General features: G+C 40.6%; 1 protein-coding gene across 1 annotated transcript; it reads left to right on the forward strand.

Annotated features, from left to right (window-relative positions):
- Positions 1–5,272: 5,272 nt before the first annotated feature.
- Positions 5,273–23,139, forward strand: ERP29 (endoplasmic reticulum protein 29). Its single transcript, XM_073654742.1, has 3 exons — positions 5,273–5,469; positions 14,136–14,274; positions 22,207–23,139. The coding sequence occupies exons 1-3, from the start codon at positions 5,326–5,328 to the stop codon at positions 22,704–22,706; spliced, it is 783 nt and encodes a 260-aa protein (XP_073510843.1). The 5' UTR covers positions 5,273–5,325; the 3' UTR covers positions 22,707–23,139.
- The last annotated feature ends 493 nt before the right edge of the window (positions 23,140–23,632 follow it).

Here is a 23,632-nt window from a genome sequence, read left to right on the forward strand (position 1 = left end):
CTTTTGTTAAATTCTCCCCTAGACTAGACAGTCTAAAGATGCAACAAATTTATCAAACAGACTGAACCATATTGATACATTTGACTCAATTTTAGACTTTTGAGCCTGAAGTGAAACTCTTGTCCATGAAGTTACATGATCCCCTTACAGGATAAGGCACAAAAAGTGTATAAAACACACAGTAAACATAGTGGAAGGCATGCACATCATGTTTTTGTTGCAAAAAATTTAATCTCCCCAACTTTATAGATTTGAGGACAAATTACAATTTGCATCATTCCCCAACTAATGCAGGGGCTACAATATTTATGGTATTTCCTCAGGATTATACAGTTGTGCTCAAAAGTTTACATACCCCGGCAGAATTTTTCCTTTCTTGGCCTTTCAGAGAATATGAATGATAACAAAAAAACTTTTTCTCCACTCATGGTTATTGTTTGGGTGAAGCCATTTATTGTCAAACTACTGTGTTTTCTCTTTTTAAATCTTAATGACAACCAAAAACAGCCAAATGACCCTGATCAAAAGTTCACATACCCTGGTGATTTTGGCCTGATAACATGCACAGAATTTGACAGACATGGGTTTGAATGGCTGCTAAAGGTAACATCCTCACCTGTGACCTGTTTGCTTGTAATCAGCGTGTGTGCTGAGTGAGTTTCTGGGATCCAGACAGACTCTTGCATCTTTCATCCAGCCACTGACGTTTCTGGATTGTGAGTCATGGGGAGAGCAAAAGAATTGTCAACGGATCTATGGGAAAAGGTAGTTGAACTGTTTAACACATGAAAGGGATACAAAAAAATATCCAAGGAATTGATAATGCCAGTCAGCAGCGTTGAAACTGTGATTAACAAATGGAAAATCAGGGGCTCTGTAAAAACCAAACCACGTTCAGGTAGACCAACAAACATTTCGGCCACAACTGCCAGGAAAATTGTTTGGGATGCAAAGAAAAACCCACAAATAACATCAGCAGAAATTCAGGACTCTCTGAAAACTAGCGGTGTGGCTGTTTCAAGATGCACAATAAGGAGGCACTTGAAGAAAAATGGGCTGCATGGTCGAGTCGCCAGAAGAAAGCCATTACTGCGCAAATACCACAAAGTATCTCATACGTCAAACAGCACAGAGACTAGCCTCAAAACTTCTGGAACAAAATAATTTAGAGTGATGAGATCAAAATTGAACTTTTTGGCCACAACCATAAACGTTACATTTGGAGAGAGGTCAACAAGCCTATGATGAAAGGAACACTATTCCTACAGTAAAGCACGAAGGTGGATCGCTGATGTTTTGGGGACGTGTGAGCTACAAAGGCACAGGAAACTTGGTAAAAGTTGAAGGAAAGATGAATGCAGCACGTTATCAGCAAATACTGAAGTCAAATTTGCACTCATCAGCCCGGAAGCTGCGCATGGGACGTACTTGGACGTTCCAACATGACAGCGATCCAAAACACAAGGCCAAGTTCACCTGTCATTGGCTACAGCAGAACAAAGTGAAGGTTCTGGAGTGACCATCTCAGTCTCCTGACCTCAATATCATTGAGCCACTCTGGGGAGATCTCAAACGTGCAGTTCATGCTAGACAGACCAGGAATTTACAGGAACTGGAGGCTTTTTGCCAAAAAGAATGGGCAGCTTTACCATCTGAGAAAATAAAGAACCTCATCCACAACTACCACAAAAGACTTCAAGCTGTCAAAGATGTTAGAGGGGGCAATACATGGTATTAAGAACTGGGGTATGTGAACTTGTGATCAGGGTCATTTTGATGTTTTTGGTTGTCATTAAGATTTAAAAAGTGAAAACACAGTAGTTTGACAATAACCATGAGTGGAGAAAAAGTTTTTTTTATTATCATTTATATTCTCTGAAACAAGGCCAAGAAAGGAAAAATTCTGCCAGGGTATGTAAACTTTTGAGCACAACTGTATATGCACATTTACTTACAGGTCCATAAAGATCTTTAGGACTTGAAACAGTGGCATCGCTATAGCCAAAGATCCAGGGCACGGGTCCCGGACCGGGAGGTATGGCATGCTGGGTATTATTACTGGAGGGGGCTATCTTCATATTAATGAAGGGGGCACTTGGGGGGCATCGTTTTTGAAGACGGTACTCTGGGAGTATTATTACTGAAACGGGCAGTCTCGGGCCACTATTACTGAATGGGCACTCTGTAGGTTTTATTACTGAATGGGGCACTATGGGGGACATTATTGGTGAAGGGGGCACTCTTGAGGTTTTATTACTGAAGGGAGTTACTCTGGGGGCATTGTTACTGAAGGGAGTTACTCTGGGGGCATTGTTACTGAAGGGAACACTCTGGGTCACTTATTATTGAGGAGGGCACTCTGAAAGAAGCATTATTACTGAAAGGATACTCTGGAGGTTTTAAAACTGAATGGAGCACTATGGGAGACAATATTAGTGTAGAGTGCACTCAGGGGACATCATTACTGACAGGGCCACACTGGGGGAAGCATTATTAATGAAGGTGGCACTTTAAGGGACATTATTACCGAAGATGACACTCTGGGAGAGCATTATTATTGGAGGGGGCATTATTACTGGATGGAGTACTCTGGGGGGTGCATTATTACTGGAGGATTTACTGGAGGGGCACTCTGGAGGCATTATTACTGTATTAGGACACTCAGGGTGGCGTTATTTCTTGTGTCACAGAACTGGTGCGTAGCAGCATGATGGGGAGTTTGTGCAGGTTGGGAATAGATGGGGATGTGCTTAATGTGAGAAGCAAAGTACAACTGTGTTACACACTCTGCAGATATAAGTTGTCAAGAAGTCACCATGGTGGCCCAGACCAGAAGGAAAAGACGGGGAAGGAGAACAACTTAGTTTTGCTGTGCAATTCTGTCACTCTGTTTTGGTATATAGAAGTGAATACTGGAATTATTGGTAATATTAGTCTTTGCACTGTCTGTTTTGTTATGTAGAAGTAGGATTTATTCACTATACACTGTGTGCAGAATTATTAGGCAAGTTGTATTTTAGAGGATTATTTTTATTATTGATCAACAACTATGTTCTCAATCAACCCAAAAGACTCATAAATATCCAAGCTTAATATTTTTGGAAGTTGGAGTGTTTTTTTTTTAGATTTGGCTATCTTAGGAGGATATCTGTTTGTGCAGGTAACTATTACTGTGCAGAATTATTAGGCAACTTAATAAAAACCAAATATAATCCCATCTCACTTGTTTATTTTCACCAGGTAAACCAATATCAGTGCACAAAATTTAGAAATAAACATTTCTGACATGCAAAAACAAAAACCCAAAAAATTAGTGATCAATATAGCCACCTTTCTTTATGATGACACTCAACAGCCTTCCATCCATAGATTCTGTCAGTTACTTGATCAACATTGCGTGCAGCAGCCACCACAGCCTCCCAGACACTGTTCCGAGAGGTGTACTGTTTTCCCTCCCTGTAGATCTCACATTTTATGATGGACCACAGGTTCTCTATGGGGGTCAGATCAGGTGAACAAGGGGGCCATGTAATTATTTTTTCTTCTTTTAGACCTTTACTGGCCAGCCACGCTGTGAGTAGTTGGATGCATGTGATGGAGAATTGTCCGGCATGAAAATCATGTTTTTCTTGCACGATACCGACTTCTTCCTGTACCACTGCTTGAAGAAGTTGTCTTCCAGAAACTGGCAGTAGGTCTGGGAGTTGAGCTTCACTCCATCCTCAACCCGAAAAGGTTCCACAAGTTCATCTTTGATGATACCAGCCCATACCAGTACCCCACCTCCACCTTGCTGGCATCTGAGTCGGAGTACAGCTCTCTGCCCTTTACTGATCCAGCCTCTGGCCCATCCATCTGGCCCATCAAGAGTCACTCTCATTTCATCAGTCCATAAAACCTTTGAAAAATCAGTCTTAAGATATTTCTTGGCCCATTCTTGACGTTTTATCTTATGTTTCTTGTTCAAAGGTGGTAGTTTTTCAGCCTTCCTTACCTTGGCCATGTCCCTAAGTATCGCACACCTTGTGCTTTTTGATACTCCAGTAATGTTGCAGCTGTGAAATATGGCAAAACTGGTGGCGAATGGCATCTTGGCAGCTTCACACTTGATTTTCCTCAATTCATGGGCAGTTATTTTGCGTTTTTTTTGGCCAACGTGCTTGTTGCGACCCTGTTGTCTATTTGCCATGAAACGCTTGATTTTTCGGTGATCACGCTTCAAAAGTTTGGAAATTTTAAGACTGCTGCATCCCTCTGCAAGACATCTCACAATTTTGGACTTTTCAGAGCCCGTCAAATCTCTCTTCTGACCCATTTTGCCAAAGGAAAGGAAGTTGCCTAATAATTAAGCACACCTTATATAGGGTGTTAATGTCATTAGTCAACACCCCTCCTCATTACAGAGCTGCACATCACCAGATTTACTTAATTGGTAGTTGGCTCTCAAGCCTATGCAGCTTGGAGTAGGACAACATGTATAAAAAGTATCATGTGATCAATATACTCATTTGCCTAATAATTCTGCACACGGTGTATAGTGGTAATTGTGTCATAGTATAGCGGTATATACTATTAGATTAGCATAGTGGTATTATTGGTAAAAATATGTGTTTTGTTAGATAGAAGTATTATATATTCACTATGTAGCAGTAAGTTTAGTGTTCAAGGTGTGGCAGTTTTATTTTAGCCTAGTACAGCGTAATACAGGTCTTTGTACTGTCTGTTTTGTTATGTAGAAGCATTATTTATTCACTATGTAGTGGTAATTATGTCATAGTGTAGCAGTATTATTTTAGATTAGTATAGTGGTATTATTGCTAAAAATGGTTTTTGTACAGTGTTTTGTTAGGGAGAAGTATATATATGCAGTAAGTTTAGTGTTCATGGTGTGGCGGTATTATTTTAGCCTAGTATAGTGTAATACAAGTCTTTGTACAATGCTTTGTTCAGGGCAGTAGCCTGTCTCGGTGTAGCAGTCCCAGCATTATATGATAATATACAATTCTATAGCTATACAGTTACATGGTGTGTGGGGGGCACATCCCTAGGGCTTTGGCCCCCAGGATGTTTTAATACCCTAGTAGCCCCCTGGTTTGAGCATTCTTTGTGCCTAAAGAGGTTGTCTCTTTGATTGTCTGAACCCTGAGCAATCACTAGATCTCTATGGTAAATGCAGAGGACAAATGACATAGAAAGGACAGACAGACAGATGTGACATATGGGAATGACATCTCCACTTGCAGCTGTCATGTCAGACCGGAAGTGTGAGGGGAGAAGCAGTACCCCACGTGACCTGTGCTCATCTCCAGCCTTTGATCTCGAAGCATGGCGCCTGTGAGGGGACGCAGTGTGACCGCTCCGTGTGCACAGCTGGTGCTGCTGCTGCTGCTGGCCTGGAGCATCCTGCAGAGCTGCTGCTCCCTGCACACCAAGGGCTCCTTATCCCTGGACCAGATCACCTTCTATAAGGTAGTGCACGGAGTGGGCTGCAGCCATAGCTCAGAGCCATGTCTCCTCGGCATGGGAGGAAGCAGCCAACTGCATCAAGCACACACCTATTCTCCTCCACATAGTCCAGTTACTGGCACATCATTGGTAATTGCAGAGCATGGTGGTCCAGGCTGCTGCAGTGCTCTATCCTGTGTGCTTGTCACTGCATGCAAGCTGTATTATGCACCTGTCATGTGCACACACAGGGTTAACAGGCAGGACACAATGCCCCCTCACACAGGACAGGACCCCACAGGCTGGGCTAGCACACCAATCCTACAAGTGTCCGCTTCCCCCTCCTGATTGGCGCATAGTGTGACAGCGACTCCTGTGAATTCTGCGCTGTCTGTACTGCGCTCAGCCCCTGCTCAGAGATTGTCACTTTCCAGCTACAAATATTTATTATTTTTCGGAGTTCATGTTTGAAGTTTCCTGTAGATCCTATAAGGAATTATTTGTGCAGCATTTAGATCCATAAAGTTTCTCCGTAGTTTGTGTCAGTGCCCCTTCTTAAATATCGTAGCATCACATCATGCCGAATACTGTGCAGCTGTACCAATAAGACCTGGTATTTCAGCTATTTCTTTCCTAATACTAAAAAATATCCGAGCCACATGTTAGCCCCAGGAGTGGGATTAAGGGCAGGGCCACTATACCTTTATGTAGCGTTTGATGACAACACTCTGTCCTAATAAAAGGATTAACCCCCAAATAAAGATCTGCTTACAATTTGGGTATATGCACATGCGGCAGAAGTCTTGGTGACTCTCTAATTTATCTGTATTGAGCTTGCAGAAATGTTCTTGCTGCAGATATATTCACTTCACATACAGCCGGTGAAATAAGTATTGAACAAGTCACCAGTTGTGTATATATTTCTTAAGGTGCTATCGACATGAAATTCTCACCAGATGTCTGTAAGAACCCATCCAATCCACACAAATTGAACCATAGATGTCCATAAATTAAGTTGTGTGTAATAATGAGAAATGACACAGGGAAAAAGTATTGAATAGGCTTACTGAAATTTATTTCATACTTTGTACAAAAGCCTTTGTTGCTGATGGCAGCTTCAAGATGCCTCCTGTATGGAGAAACTAGTCACAGGCTTTGCTCAGGTGTGATTTTGGCCCATTCTTCCACACAAATACTCTTCAAATCCTGAAGGTTCCTTGGGCTCCTTCTATGATCTCTGAACTTTAGTTATTTCCATACATTTTCTATTGGATTCAAGTCAGGTGATTGGCTATACCATTTCAGTAGCTTTATTTTCTTTCTTTTAAACCAATTGAGTTTCCTTGGCTGTGTGTTTTGGATCATTGTCTTGCTGAAATGTCCACCCTTATTTCATCATCATCCTGGTAGATAGTTGAAGATATTTTTCTAGAATGTCTCGGAACATTTGTCTTTTTATCCTTCCTTCAATAACATGAAATTTGCCAGTGCCATATGCTGAAAAACAGCCTCACGCCATGATGTTTCCATCTACACACTTCACAGTTGGTATGGTGTTTTTGAGGTGACTTTTGGTCTCCAAACATGGTGTGTATTATGGCATCCATAGCCAATTTTGGTCTCATCTGACCAGATTGTTTTCTCCCAGTACTTCACAGGCTTGTCTAAATGTTGAACAGACTTTAAACACGCTTGAACATGCTTTTTGTTCAGCAATGGAGTTTTGCGTGGTGAGCGTGCATACAGGCCATGGAGGTTGTGTGCATTACTTATTGTTTTATTTGAAACAATTGTACCTGCTGATTCCAGGTCTTTCTGTAGCTCTCCACAGGTGATCCTTAGCTCTTGGACAACTCTTCTGGTAATTCTTTTCACTCCTCTTTCTGAAATCTTGTGGGGAACACCTGGCTGTGGCTGGTTTATGGCGAAGCTATGCTCTTTCCACTTCCTGATTATGACGCCAACAGTGCTCACTGGAACCTTCAGTAGTTTAGAAATTCTTCTGTAAAAAAAATGCCATCAGTATGTTTTGCAACAATAAGGTTGCAAAGTTCTTGAGACAGCTCACTGGTTTTACCCATCATGAGATGTTTTTTTTGTGTGGCACCTTGGTAATTAGAAACCTTTTTATAAGCCATCAGTTGAACCAGCTGATATTATTTTTCACTTAGTGGCAGGATTGCTTTCTAATTACTAATAGATTTCAGCTGGTGTCATGACTTTCCGTGGCTTTTTGCACCTATCTTTCTTCATGTAATCAATACTTTTTCCCTGTGTAATTTCTCATTATTATACATAACTTAATTTATGGGCATTTATGGTTTGATTTCTTTGCCTATGTATATTGGATGGGTTGTTACAGACGTCTAGTGAGAATCTCATATCAATAGCGTCTTTAGAATTATATTTACTATACTTAGAAAATTGGTGACATGTTAATACTTAATTCATCCGCTTAAAATTAAACTGACTTTTAGTCCCAAAAATTTGCCCTCTGAATATTCCAAAAAGAAACAACCTTACAATTGACATGTTATGTGCATCAAAAAAAATTTGAGCTTGGTTTAAGTTGGTATACATGCAGCACATAAATGCATGTTTCACAATGGCCATGAATTGGAAAAACCTACAAGAAGCAAAATTAACATAAATCCTGCTGTAAATAAATAAAAAGCAAGTGCATTTAAATAAAATGGGCTTCTTAGTAAGACTGTTTTTGATCAAAAATAGTATTAAAGCCATCCCACCAGCGACAACGTGAACCCGTTCGAGATAGTCCTACACTGTCTAAGAACCCTATTTTATTTAAATGCACTTGCTTTTTATTTATTTACAGCAGGCTTTATGTTCATTTTGCTTCTTGTAGGTTTTTCATGTTATGTGCATTTCCTAGGATCTCCTATTCTTCTAAAGCCGGTTTCACAGGTCCTGATTTTTCCGTTACCGGAAAAACCCGTACCGGAGTTATCCATGTCCATGTGTGCCGCATCAGGAGCACACGTACCGGCGTCTGAGAATCAGTGTACTGTTAGCGCTGTTCCCAAGCGCCGGGTGCTGAACGCTGCTCTCATCATTGTCCCTTGCTCGCGCTGTGATCAGCACGAGCAAGGGACAATGTTGGGAGGAGCAGTCTGCTCCCGCAGTGTCCATGTGTAAAAATAAGAATAAAATAATAAAATCCTTATACTCACCTGTCTGGAGATGTCCCCCGCTGTAATCCTCTGACCGCTGACGCCAAAGAGTCTGGGAGAATGAGCCGCTCCAGCGGGCCCTGCACTGAGCGGAGCTCACTGAGTGACAGGACAGCACTCCTGGCGCTTGGGAACAGTGCTAACTGTACACCGATTCCCAGGCGCTTATACGTGTCACACGGATGTCATCCATGTGTGTTCAGCGTAGGACCTTTTGCGGACCGTGCAACGTGTAAAAAACGGACATGTCTACATGTGGAGCTCACGGACACACAGTCCATGGAAACACGCTGACATGTTCGCAAACCCATAGATTTGAATAGGTGTGCGTGTGTCAGTGTCTCCAGTACGTGTAGAAACTGTCACCACATGTATCGGACACACTGACGTGCGAAGGAGCCCTAACACCCTCAGGTCCCACCTGTGTTCTGACCTTGGTAGAGTGATCTGAGCTGATATGTTTTCAAAGTTCTGATCCCTGATCCTGGAGAAAAGTTGGACCCTGAGCTGGGGATATATAGATATTACAACATTGATTTTGTATTTATTTAGATATTACAATGTTTATTTATGGTTTTATATTGAATATCAGGTGTCCTGTGTGTGTTGAATTTACAAGAGTGTACACCATGAATCCATAATATACCTTTCTGTATTTGATTTGTTGTATACTTTTGAGCCGAGAGTTCAATAAAACAAGTTTAAAAAAAGAAAAATAAAGTAGGAGGAATTTTTAATTTTATTGTTTCTTGCCCATAGTCTATTAACCTTGGTCTGTTTCGTAGGCTAATAGCGCAGTGTTTACATGCTTTTATCCATTCAGCTTGTAAGCACTGCTCTGAAGCTGACCAAATACCTGGATACTATTAGTGCCCAATCCCAGCCCGCTTTAGTGCAATTGTGCTCCTACGGTGCTGCAGAGGAAAGCTCCCTTTGCTTTTAGCATCAGAGAGCGCAGAATTTGGGTCAGCAGTGTAACCATACTGGCCAGCTACAGTGTCACTGCACTCCTCCTGTGCGCAGAGGCAAAGCAGCCTCTGCTTGCATCACTGGAGAGCGCTCAGTTTGGGCAAGCTGTGTGACAATGCCACTGATCTGAACTGACAATCTAGCAGGAAACCAGGATCCTTAAAGAGAACCTGTCACCACCCCTGACATGTCTGTTTTAATAAATGCTTGTTTAAAAATATTTTTTTCTAGAATTCTGCATTATGCGCTCTTCTGGTATTCCTTATAGAAAGTTACACAGCTGCACAAGGTCCAGGAACAGCACAATAAAGAGTCAGAAGGAAACATTCTCAAAATTTTGTTGTTTCATGGGTAACACAAATAGTTACTACTAGATACTGAAATGTCAAGATTGGTGACAGACCATTGGCAATAGGGAATATTCCTTTATATCATCATCTCAAAGACAGAAACAACAATCCCATAATTTGGGCATATTATTTAGGCATGTGTAACTCTTAAAATCTGTATTTTACTGTAATTATATAGAAGGGAAATATATCCCCCTATTATCTGCGCTATGCAGATCAACAATCAAATAGATTGAAGACCACAAGCTCCGTATTTCATGAAATGGCGATCTGATTAAATATATGCCTGTCTATAACTAAAAGGCTGCAGGCTTATGCATGATATCAAATTTGGTATATTTTTGTACTGTCCGTGCATCAGTAAGTGAAGCTACTTCAGCTATGAGCTGGCATAGATTTGTGATTTAATTTATGCCAGCATTATGCTGTATATTATAGTAAATTTTTGTGCAGTGGTTGTCCCTGTCCACTTGTAGAAAATTGTCAGGGCTGGATCAAAAGGTAAAAAGTTTTTGTGCAGATACCCCTTGTGTTACATTTTGCAACTTTTGCAGATACAGCCAATAAACAGAAATGGTGGTAGGAAAAAAAAATAATTTTGGACAAACCCTTTCATTTATAAAAATTAGATCCCTGATAATCTCTGACCTCAGGTTGCTATAAACATACAATACATATAGGGGTCATTGAATTTATCATATGGCTATATTAATTTATATAGACCCCATTTAAAAAAAAATGTCACTCCCACCCCCCATTAAGTTGAAACTTTCCTATCTCGTACTAAGGTTTATGCCTACTGTATGGTCCCCCTAAAATGGTCATGGTATGAGGCCTAGTTAGTAGAGTTAAATATTATATCCATGTGTCTTTGTAGTTTAAAGTGCGTGCTGTAAAAAGCAATAAGCTGTTATGACCTCTGTATAAATTTGGCAGACTTCTTTTGGTTGATGTTTAAACCAGTGTGTGTTGTAGTGCTGCTACTAAAAAGTTTATAGACATATTGTTAATGTAAGTGCATCTAGAAGATGGAGACAAAGGGGCATATTGAAACAGCTAAATCCACCAGAATTGTGCTGTAATTTGCGCCAAAAACTGTCTTTCATGACTTGCACCATTTATGATGGGTGCTTTATGCGTGACACAATAGCCCTGATTCATCAAAGTGTTTACCCAAGAAATCTGGCATAAAACACTGAAAAGTTGCAAAATTTTTGCGGAACGCTAGGTTATGAAAAAGTTTAGCGACTTTTGTCTTTTTCACGCCACTTTTGGCTATCACCTCCAAAATGCGTGGAGATGAGATGGGGGTAGAACAGTGCGTGGCGACACCCACTCGTCTACTTCATGACCAGCTGTGGTGTACCTCACACCGCAAATCTTACACCAGTCCATACAGTTTTTGGAACTGAAAAAGGAGTTAAAGACAGGGGGGAAAAAAAGCCAATTTTTTGACTTTGCACCAAATTAAAGATTTTGATTAAATTGGCGCCAAAAAAAGCAACTAATACCACAAGAATAAAAAGGAAAATTACTTAAAAAATAAAGGCAAATAATGAATCAGGGCCTATATGTTTAACGTGATGGTTCCAAGCTGCTTAGATCAAGAAAGTTAACGGGACATTAATATTATGCTGATAAGTTATCCCAATACATGTTCTGACTTGTATAATTTCCTGATTGCCATTAACTTGTTTTGCTTTTCAGGAACTATGTCTTTAACGATAGCAGTGATGATTGCATTGTCTGCATTTGGGTGAAGCTGAACCGGTAGGAGCACTCGTCCTCAATTATCGGCTTATTTAAACAGGCTGACAATCACCAGTCGAACAAGTAAAATTCTTGTTTGTTGGGTTTGTTTATATTTATTGCGTCTTAAAAATCATTATTGTCAGCAGACCATTGTCCTGTGTAAACAGTAGATGTGCTGCTGATAACATGATAATCTATGGGCACAGAACAATCGTATTAGCAATCATTCTGTCCGCATAGAATTCTGGTCAGCCTGTCTAGACAGGTCAGTAAACCACCACCAGTTGTCATAGATGTAACTGATCTGAGATTGTTTAATGGACTGGATCAGCAGGTGTAAATGCACCATAAGTAAGGGCCTCTGGTAATGTGTAGTAGTGTGCTATTGCACATGCTTTGTACTAAGGTGGAGCTAGAATATATATTGAAGTGTTTAGTTTGCTGAGAGAGGAGTGTAGTGTGTGACGTGTGTCAGCAAAATTGTGATCTGTGGAGAATTCTTGGAGTCTGTCAGTGCTCACCACCGCTGAGGTGGAGTCCTTCGGTGACTTGCTTTGTGGTTCTGGAACACTTCCAGCTTCCATCTTAGTGCTCAGCTTCACTGGCCACTGACCAGCTCTAACACAACTTGTGTATCCTGTTCGAAAGACGTGTGTTACGGATCCGGGTGGTGGAACCTCTGTGCTGTGATACAAGGAGGGACCAGTGGGGCGTAACTAAGTGCCTACCCGGACGGACCCTGGCCACACGACGGCTTAGTCGACTCCGTGAACCAAGGAGGGACCGGGAAGGTGAACCAGGTGCCACTCTGGGACCGAACTTGTGTGAGAGCAGGCGACTTCCACGGGACTGATGGCCGAGGCTGACAGGCACAGCTGATGATCACGGCTGGTAGACAGGCAGGTGGGGCTGGTAGACAGGCACGGCCGATAGGCAGACTGGCGGGCACGGCTGATAGACAGGCTGGCTTGCACTGGAACCTGAGGGCTGAGGAGAGTGTTAGCACATAAACAACAATCTTGCACAGGCACCTCCATTTTGGAGGAGGTGCCTTATATATGGGAAGTCCTCTGGCCATAGGCCGGGGACTCTTTAGGATGGCACGCCCTAAGCACAGTGCCCAGGGAACTGCGCGCGGAGCGCGCTCCCCGGGCAGACGCAGGAGGGGAGCCGGAGGACGCCGGACCGGGACCGCGGCGGTGAGGGGATCCGCTTCTCTGCCCGGCAGGAGGCAGAGACGCCGACGTTACGACGTGGCACTTTGGGAGTGCTTACCAACGGAGGCTGGAGGCCTTATCACCCCTCCAGCAATGATGGCCAAAGTCAGTGTCTGAGCCAAGCCTAGAGTGTGCCTACTATTTGTCATTAAGTTATTGTGAGGTGCTTTGTAATCACTAAGCTTTCATACCAGCAGGCTATGACTGCCAAGCATCTGGACCATGTACTGTAACCTCCAAGCTATGTTCTTCTGTTTTTAACTATTACGCTCTGTGCTCGCTTGGAGTAAAGTTTCAGTTGCATGCTTTTGAACTAGGTCTGCCAAATGTGTAGATGATGGTGTCCGCCACACCATCATAGGGTCAAAGACTACACACTCAAAACTCAACCTTGTATATACTTTCAACTGTCCCTTCTTCTTGCTAACCATGGAAATGAATAGAATCAAGAAGTAGAAATAGAGAACAGATGGAATGGGCAGCAAAACCTGAATTCCCAGGCTTTCTTTATTATTTTTTTCCACAAAAGTACTTAAAGAAGCACTCCCTTGACTTTTTTTTCACTAAACGTGTATGTAGTGTGTGTTAGTATACTCGCCTACCGCTTCCTCTTTGGTATACAGCGCCGTTCCGCTCCTCTTCTGAGTACCGTCATCAGTCTTCACACTCCTCGGATCACTCTGTGCTCTATGTGTGAGCCGGAAGTCTCTTTTACAATGTAAGCATATGGAGCCTTGTTCTGACACTCCATAGACTTACATTGTAAATGTTACTCCTGGGTCACGCAGAGCGCAGCATGACCTGGAGCGTCAGAAGAGTGGTGATGCCATTCAGAAGAGGAGCAGAACAGCGCTGTATACCGGAGAAGGTGGCCGTAGATGGGTATATTAACACACTGACAGTACACTATATAAACATATACACAAATTTAGTGAATACAAATAACTGGAGTGCTTCTTTAGGAATACATAAGAGGTCTTAGAATTAAAACAATAAAAACTACCGTAATTACAAATATTTTTTTTAGTTGCATTGGAGATTTAGCTGTTTGTATAGTTGGGAATAACCTTTAATTCTTAATGACTTGTTCCAAGGAGAAAATTATGATTTTGACATTTAAAAATTGAATTATATATTTTTCCAAGTAAAGCAAGCAAGTATTGATGCTATAAGTATTTCCATAAAGTATGCCATTTTATCTTCCACTCCAGGTCATTCCAAAGATGAAGTTTGTATTGGTAAAGTTTGATACTCAATATCCATATGGAGAAAAGCAGGACGAGTTCAAACAACTAGCAGAAAGTTCATCTTCTAGTAAAGAGCTTCTGGTGGCGGACGTTGGGATCTCAGGTAGCTAGAGTGTTGCTGATGTCACTAATTATGCATATTGTTCTGTAGTTCAAAAAAAGCATCGAGTACATAATTTAGGCCTCCAGTATCTTTTCTTACAAGTCTACATTGTGTAATTCCTCTGTTATTCCTCCCATAAATGAATACACTGAGATCTGGGCTTTTTTATTTCCTTTGTGAAGAGGCTTTGTCACTTCACGGTCTGATATTGCAATTATTGGCTGCATTGATAGCTTATCCTCTTGTTTAAAGTATAACTGTGCTTTCAAATAAGTTTTCAAAGTAAGGTGTGCCGAAGAATAAAAATTTCTGGCCATTATGTGACTTATATTCTGCATTCTCACCAGTTTTCCCCTATGCATGCTCTATCTGTAATTTGCAATCCACTGGTAGCTGGGGGGAGGAGATGTGCTGCAGCGATTTCTCCCATACACAGCACAGATAGAGGAATACCTGCTCTTCATTCAATTTTGCTCATTGGGACAAGCTGTAGCAACATGCAGGGCATTTTATAGCAGATCTGAGCTGTCTTGATCTGAATTGGCTCTGATGTGAGGTAAAACACTTGCTACAAAGCTCTGCACAATGTTTTTTGGTCTGTTCCCTTCTTTGTTTCTCCCTCCTCCCCTCTCCATAAAGATTAATGGGCAGCGTCACATGACACCTGCAGTCATCTTCTCTGAGCAAGATTGAGTTGAGCTGTCTTTTCACAGTGAAAATAAACAAAAAGAGAGAGGGCGCTCCATGTGAAGAATATCACAACACATATGCGGTAGGGGAAGAGCTATTAAATTCACCTTTGGTAGTTGTGCATGGCAGGCACAACGCTGATGCTAAGCGGTGAATGATGGCAGTCCTGGAGCGTTGCAGCACCTTCCGCCCGCTCCTGGCGTCTCGCTCAAGAGCCGTGATACAGTAAAAAACGAAGAAGGGTGGGCGGTGGATATCCACAGGACGCCACGCTCGGAGTCAGGAACCACCCATGTCAGATAAAATAAAAGTTTATTTATTCAACAGTTTGTTGAATAAATTGAATAAGTCAACTTTTATTTTATCTGACCTGGGTGGTTCCTGACTCAGCGCGTGGCACCCTGTGGATATCCACCGCATACCCTTCTTCGTTTTTTACTGCCTTTTTACAGTGAATGACAAGTTCGGGAGGCAGGGGGAGGGGAAGAGGGGTCTGATAAATGGAGGCAGCTGATTTCTCTGATAAGATACATTACAAAGTTTCTTGTCGCCTTTACTATTGATGTATGCAAAGTTTGTTGAAAGTACAGTTCTGTTTTAAGGATCGTGTACTTCCATTCTCTGACAAGCATTTAACTAAAGGAATGAAAATACTGATTTTGTCCATTCATTCATTTCCAGAAGAAATACCAGAGCAGTGCCACAAGACTTCATGATAAGAAAAGATGGCTAAGCATTTTTTTTCATCTGTACCTTTTAAACATAAAACCAAATCCTAGCTTGTGACATGCACCCATTAGATTGGTATTTCCCCCACATACATTTAGTGTGATGCAGTTCATGAACTGTCGCAAACTGTTCATTATCATAGACCCTGTGCTGTTCTATAACTCTAGATCAATGTGAGTCAGCTGCACAGAGCTGTGATGGCGGTGCGCCAGTTGCAGACAACTTTAGTGTTTGCCAAAGGTGAAACTACTTCCTTGAACTCCACAGTATAAGTCTGGGAAACGCCTACTATAACTACTAAACTTGAAAGTTCCAAAAATTCCGAAGCACCAGAGCATTTGTATAGGGATAAAACGTAGCTTTTATTCCAGCCTTAAAATCACATAGCGAAGATACAAAAATGAGGTAGACGATGCCTCGGAATTTTTGGAACTTTTATTGCTTTGGACCTTGTGGGGGGTCATACCGAGTCAGCACGGAGCCACCACTGATGCATGAGAATTGTTCACTGGATCCACTAACTTCTAAACTTGTCAGATTCCGTTTGTTTGCACTTGCTCTTTTTTAAATGAATAAGGCTAGATACACACTCTGTTTGTGCCCACTGTCAAGTGCATGTGCTCAGGAAATATGTGCCATGGTCAGGATGAATACCTAAACATCCATCCACCATAGAGACCCATTGTGCATGTTTGTGCATAAACAAACCTAGGCTGTGTGCAGTCCACAGCAGAGAAAGGCCTGACATTAACTTCCGGAGTCTTTCTAATCCAAATACCCCCTATTTAAATTACATCAAAGTACCCCAAAGTTTTGATTATACCCTGTGCCGCACAGTATAAGGGCATTTTGAGTACCTCTGTGGTACACTTACAAAAAATTAACATCCTAAGATCTAAAAAAAACATGAGTAAGCCTTAAAGGGGCTGTCCAGTCACAAGAGAATGATGACCTATGCTTGGAATAGGTCATCAGTATCTGATCAGTGGCGAGACCGCTCCCCCACTAATCAGCTGGTCTAAGCTCCATCACATCAAGGACAGGACATCAATATCTGATCAGTGGAGAGACAGCTCCCCCACTAATCAGCTGGTCTAAGCTCCATCACATCAAGGATAGGTCATCAAAATCTGGTGACCGAGTAACCCATTAAAGGATATTGAGTGACCACAGCAGAATACATATTGATATGTAGATTTTTACCTCTAACCAGTGAATTACTAAATACTGTGCAGTGGCACGGGTACATTGTACATACTATTTTATTATTGAGAAATCCAGAAAAAAACTGTGATTATAGGAATAACTCTTGAGTCATGGCATATGATTGGTGGGTGTCCGAATGCTTGGACTTACAAGATCTTAAGAATGAGTAGACTTCCTGCCTTACCTAAAAGAGCAGATGTTTTGACATTAATCAGTGTGAACTGAACATCTGTTTGGTAATAGGATTATTACTGTGAGGGGAGATTTTATGGTGAGATTAACAAATACAATAATGTTCTCGACCCTTTGTCACTGCTGAGTCAGTCTTCTCCATTGTTGGACATGGCATTATTGATATATTGTAAGCATAAAATAATAGGACACATTTCTTCGAAAAAGACATCTCTCTCTCTTTCTCTCTCTGAGAAATTATACGTAGTGTTTGTGATTCTGATCATACTAATCCCAGCAGGGACAGTTTTACATAGTTAGGATCCCTTTGTCCAAGCTAATTACTCACTTCCCATATTTTTAGGTAATGTTTACACTTCTGAACAATTTTGACCTTGTCTAACCTTGCCCCATGGCAGGCTCTTCAGCATCACACTTTCATTTTAGAAGATTTTTACTGTATATTATGAGAACAATTTTATACAATTTTTTAAATGGCTCTAATTTATAGGTCCATCTGTATTTTTCTGCTGGGTAGAATAATGATTACAATAATAGAATAACAGACTACAGTATTTAGCCTGTAAAAAGTAATGGAAAATCACATAGAGCTCGGATATATAATGCAGAAAGCATTACTAATGATTATTATCAATGGGTATGACTGCAATATCAGTTCTTCTAATACTTACAGGGAAATATGTGGACTCAACCATCCTGATTATTTCTAAATATAGTCATTATTTCTTTAAATTCTTCCTTTAAATTGCAATCTTTTTGCAGAATTTTACTTTTGGTATCATTGAATATGTAGAAGTCTGTAATGTCTGCCATATTGTTTGTTACACGGAAGTAGGTCATTAGAGCTGTTAACAAATTGAGAAAATAAAAGTTACTAGGATAAATTTTAACACACATTTATTATTGACTGTAAAATTGCAAAAAAGTTTCAAAGTTTAGTGCAAGCCTTAAACTCCAGTCCTTATAATTGTAATTTCTGCAAAACCCTATATATTGAGAATATGCTGTTCTGTTTTAAAGGATTATTCCTATCTTGTGTATTTATGGCATATCCACAGGGTAAGTCCTAAATGGGTACAGGTTCCATTCATACAGACCCATGGTCCCTAGTCAGCCATGTATAGATTCTGGGTGTCACACTTTCTGTTAAAATCTATAGTTATATAAATTGGATTTTTACATAACTTACTATGCAAATTGCCTCTTCAGAGAAAAAGAGGACTTGAACTCTATAGCGCCACCTATTGGAAGCAGAAATCTTATAGGTCGCAATCAACCATTTAACGAATTGTGCAATATGACTTAGGATAAAAAGCCAAATCAGAATCTCAATTTGCAGACACGGTGTTTTAGGCTGTTGGCCCTCGTCAGTGCAAAGTATGAGAACTTTGGCTAGATGAGAGGCTCTGGACTGAGATCTAAGGGGTAACGTTTCTCCTTGTGGAGAGTGACATACCGGCTCTGGCATGCCAAGGTAAGGAGGCTTATTCGCCGTGCAATGCTACTCTGGGAAATTTAATATGCAAATTGCCTCTTCAGAGAAAAAGAGGACTTGAACTCTATAGCGCCACCTATTGGAAGCAGCAATCCTACAAGTCACAATCAACCCTTTAACGAGTCGTGCAATATGACTTAGGATAAAACTCACAAACTTTAACTTCACTGCTGTTATGAGCTCACCTGGTGAGATAGATTCTCTTAGCCATAAGTCAGGGTGAGTAATACGGAAAAAAAGGTGGTGGCATAGCAGGTAGGATTTGCCCGATCGCACATGGATCATTGAAGAACAGGACAGCAGACAGACAAGTGGAGCAGGAAACCCCAGAAGACACTGAGCCAAGAGTGTAGACACACACTGGAGGTGTAGACATACATTCAGACCAGGGCTTGCAGGAAACAAATAATTAAAGACATAGTTGTCTGCTATCAACAGACAGCTGATACTAGCCAGAGACAAAGGCAGCAGTTATGAACAGACAAACAGAATTCAAACTTGTAGTGTGAAGAACACGAGAAAAAGAGTTTATTATACTTAAAGCAGATGAAAGGTTAATCAGCAGGTCTAAGCCAGGAGGTAATTGCAGATAGTAGAGAAACAAACAAGAGTTTGCTGAAGAGATGATTGCTGGCAGAACACAAAGCTTACTGCATACTCAGACACACACAGCTCAGCTGAGTAACAAGTACTTCTCTTCATGCCCCTCACCAATCTTTGGGGGGCTGATTTATCTACAGCAGCTAGTAATGATTGGTGGGGGCGGCTGGGTTCATGCATACATTAAATACATAACTATGAGTCTGGTATACAGTATATTTTCTATATAGCATATTCTGGTGTCAGATTTGCTTTAAAGAGTAATTGTCATTTTATTTTTCCATAAATCAATACTGTGTTTCCACGGAAATAAGACATGGTCTGGTATTATTTTTGCTCTGAAAGATGGGTTAGGGCTTATTTTCAGGGGAATGGTTTTCCATGAACAAACCATCCATATTTATTCTTGAACAAAAAAAAATCAACATCCAAATATAATCATGTCATCACACACACATATGTATATACACATACTGCACATACATGTACACTGACGAGCAAAATGGTAACAATGTTTTGAACTTTTGACTTTCAGGCTCCATAGCTCACCATCCACTGCCGCTTCTATCATGAGACTACCATCATTTTATAGACTTATCATCTTGGCTATCTCATATATAAATTTGACTTGAAACTATTTTGCATATCATTAGTTATGCAGATTCTTGTCATGTCACTGCATGGTTACTGTTTTTTTCCTAAAAATCTAAATTTTAATTATTATTTTGTTAGTATTTTGTAAATCCACCTTTGGCTTTCAACACTTCCTAAATCCTTCTGGGCATGCTCTTGATGAGATTCAAGCATTTCTCGATCAAAATCTGATCCCAGGTCTTTTTTACATGTTCTCGTGGTCGACTCACGAGGGTATGTATACAGTTTTTCTTCAATTGTAACCGCAAGTGTTCGATGGGGTTCAGGTCTGGGGACTGTTGGGGCCAATTCAGTAACACTACTTCATTGTCATTGAACTATTTCTTTGCCAATCTCGACGTATGCTTTGGGTCGTCGTCCTGCTGGAATACTATGTCGTCCTTTTCATACCCATAGTACTGGAGTGTACGAAGTAACACGTCTGGTAGGATACTCGCATGTAGCTCACGCATTTTGACCACCATCGATCCTGGTCAAGTATCTAACGCCTTTGGCTGTGAAACAACCCCATATCATCAGGCTTCCTCCACCGAACTTCACAGTTCTTCCAATTTATCAATCTGTTATCCCCTTTTTCCCTTGTTTCTTCCAGACCCATTTGCACTCATCAGAGCCTAGTCTATTGACTTTCATCTCATAGCTTGAAATCACCTGTTTCCGTTCTTCTACTGTCCACGTTTCGTACTTTCTTGAAAACTCGAGCCGACGCTTCTTATCACGATATTGAAGTCGAGGCTTCTTTACCTTTTTTTCGGGCCACCATTCCAGACTTGTGTAATATGCATCGCACAGTGCTTGCATGGACGTCTGTGATCTCACTATTACGAGGCATAGGAGCCACCTCCACTGCCGTGTCTGTCGTGCCAGAACTGATAGACCTTGTGATGAGCCGACTTGTTGACTCCTATATTTTGCCTGGACGTCCACCTCTTGGCTTTTGAATGGATGGACGGACTTCATTTTGTATTCTTCTAGCTGTCATGGCACTCACAGGAAGCAGTTTGGCAATTTTCTTGTCCGAGAAACAGCTATTGATGAGCTGGATGATGCGGTTTCTCTTTTCTTGGGAAATCTTCTTCATGGTTGCTCCTCGATTCAAACCAGTGACCTTTTGCTTGGGAATCAACCTAATAATACAATGAGCTATTAAAGAAAGTGAGAACAGGTTGTATTGTGCAGTATACAGGAAGAAAAAGAATTTTCCACCACCAGGCGCAAAACAGTGACATGACAATAATCTGCATAACTAATCATATGCTAAATACTTGCAAGTCAAATTTATGTATGACATGGTAGTCTCATGTTATAAACAGTAGTGGATGGTGAGATATGGAGCCTGAAAGTCAAACGTTCAAAACATTGTTACCCTTTTGCTCGTGAGTGTATATACACACCCTGCACTACGGTACATTTCACAGTTAAAGGACCTTTGGTGACATCATGGTCACATGACCATGATATCACCAAAGGTCCTTAAGCAGTCTTAACCTGGACAATTGTCCAGTTTGCCCTCCCCACCCCAACACCAGCCCTGACTCTAACTGGGGCTTAATTTTGGAATAGTACTTATATTTCAAGCCTCCTCCAAAAATCCTGTAAAATTATGCTAGGGCTTATTTTTGGGGGAAACACGATGAAATTAGGTACCTTCGTAGTATATCTTGTGGGCAGCACTGTGGCTCAGTGGTTAGCACTATTGCTTTGCAACACTGGGGACTTCGGGTCAAATCCCACCAAGGACAACATCTGCAATGAGTTTGTATGTTCTCCCTGTGTTTGTGTCGGTTTCTTCCAACATTCCAAGTACATACTGATAGGGAAATTAGATTGTGAGCCCCATTGGGGACAGCGACGATGTCCGTAAAGCACTGCGAAATATGATAGCGCTCTATAAGCAAAGCTTAATAAATATATAATCAGAGATGTTAGCTTTTTTCTCAGTAAGGACTAATCTTTCATTCTCAAAATTCTCAATTCATGGGTAAATTCTGTATTCAGTGAAGACAGATTTTTACATTACTGGGTTAGGGGATTGCAGTTGCTACTGACGAGATTCTATGAAGAGGAGACAGGAGCTAAAGGCAGAACTCCTTCCTCTCCTCCCTATCTACATAGAATCTTATCAATAGTAACTACCATCTCCTATCTCAGTAATGGGAAAGTCTGTCTTCACTGAATACAGATTTTACCCTTGAATTGAGAAAATAAGCAAATTTCTTTGATTAGATATATTATAAAGTTGCTTATTTTCAAGTTTACTTTTGATTTATGAGATAAAAATTAAAACGCAGTTACTCTTTAAGGATACTGGCCTTTCCTAAATGACTTCAGTGCTTATTCTGTACTGTTCCTTCTTTCTTTTACAGATTACGGAGATAAACTTAACATGGAGTTGGGTGAGAGGTACAAACTGGATAAGGAAGACTTCCCATATTTTTATTTGTTTGTAAATGGTGATGTAGAAAATCCAATCCCTTACACTGGAGTGGTTAGAACCAGTGCTATCCAGCATTGGCTGAAGACTCATGGAGTATACTTGGGCATGCCTGGGTGCCTGGAAGACTATGATATGCTGGCTGGAGAATTCAGAAAGTCCACTAATAAAGAGGAGATGAGCAAGCTCCTGAAGAAAGCTCAGACCATGTCTGCCAGTGTTAGAGAGCTGGAGAAACAGTCTGCAGAGCAATATATGAAGATCATGAGCAAAATCTTGGACCAAGGAGAGAACTTTGCTAACAGTGAGTTTGAACGCATTACAAAACTGATTGAAAAAAGTATGAGTGAATCCAAGAAAGAAGATTTACAGAAGAGGCTCAATATTCTCAGCAGTTTCCAGAGTAAAACTCAAGGCAAACAGGAGCTTTAAATATAGATATAACATTTATTCCAACAGTATATATCCAGAGGTCATATAAATTGTACAAGAAACATTTTGAAGGATCCCATCCCACTTCATGAACATCTGTTCCTACCATATAGGAAGTCTTTCATCCCTCCCGGTTTTGATATAAAATGTGTTTTTGTTTATTTGACACCTGGAGGTGTGTCTATTTTCCTATATTTCAGCAATATAGTATTTCATAAAAATAGTATTTTTGGTTATTTTTGTATTGTGACTTACTACTTTGATGCAATAGGTGTTTCATTTTTAGGGTTCCAAACTTAAAGAGATATTCACCCCTGCCTTGATAGCTTGTGGAATTAATAAATGGTGCCTTAGTAGAAGGTTGTCTGATAATCCATGTGAAAACTTGGTGTGGATTACCCATTTACCTACAATTATATACTTTTAACCAGTTCATGACAGAGCCATTCCCCCTTCTTTCCTGACCAGGCAAAATGTTGTTGTTTTTATTTTTTTGCTCTTTTGACGGTTCTAAACAAATGTTCTTGTTTGAATATTCAAATATTTTATGCACCTTTTTTTGTCATACATGGGGCTTAATTTTTATATAATTTTTATATTCTGATATCAGAGGAAAATGTAAAGAAAAATAGGAGATACTTGTCATTTTTTCACTTTTTATTTACAACCACAAAGGACCACTAAAAATATTTAAAATTGTGCTGACCTTTCCATAGATATTAATTATATATACAGTACAGACCAAAAGTTTGGACACACCTTCTCATTTAAAGATTTTTCTGTATTTTCATGACTATGAAAATTGTACATTCACACTGAAGCCATCAAAACTATAAATTAACACATGTGGAATTATATACTTAACAAAAAAGTTAAAAAATATGTCTTAAATTCTAGGTTCTTCAAAGTAGTCACCTTTTGCTTTG

This window comes from Phyllobates terribilis, unplaced genomic scaffold, assembly GCF_046119375.1.
Source record: "Phyllobates terribilis strain yellow unplaced genomic scaffold, ASM4611937v1 Scaffold_1__5_contigs__length_1240528914, whole genome shotgun sequence".
In the NCBI taxonomy this organism is placed as follows: domain Eukaryota; kingdom Metazoa; phylum Chordata; class Amphibia; order Anura; family Dendrobatidae; genus Phyllobates; species Phyllobates terribilis.

Bases quoted from the DNA above. Each gene is read 5' to 3' on its own strand.
- ERP29 (XM_073654742.1), top strand. From the start codon at position 5,326: ATGGCGCCTGTGAGGGGACGCAGTGTGACCGCTCCGTGTGCACAGCTG. The intron at 5,470-14,135 runs GTAGTGCACGGA...CTTCCACTCCAG, and splicing joins ACCAGATCACCTTCTATAAG to GTCATTCCAAAGATGAAGTT. The intron at 14,275-22,206 runs GTAGCTAGAGTG...TTTCTTTTACAG, and splicing joins GGCGGACGTTGGGATCTCAG to ATTACGGAGATAAACTTAAC.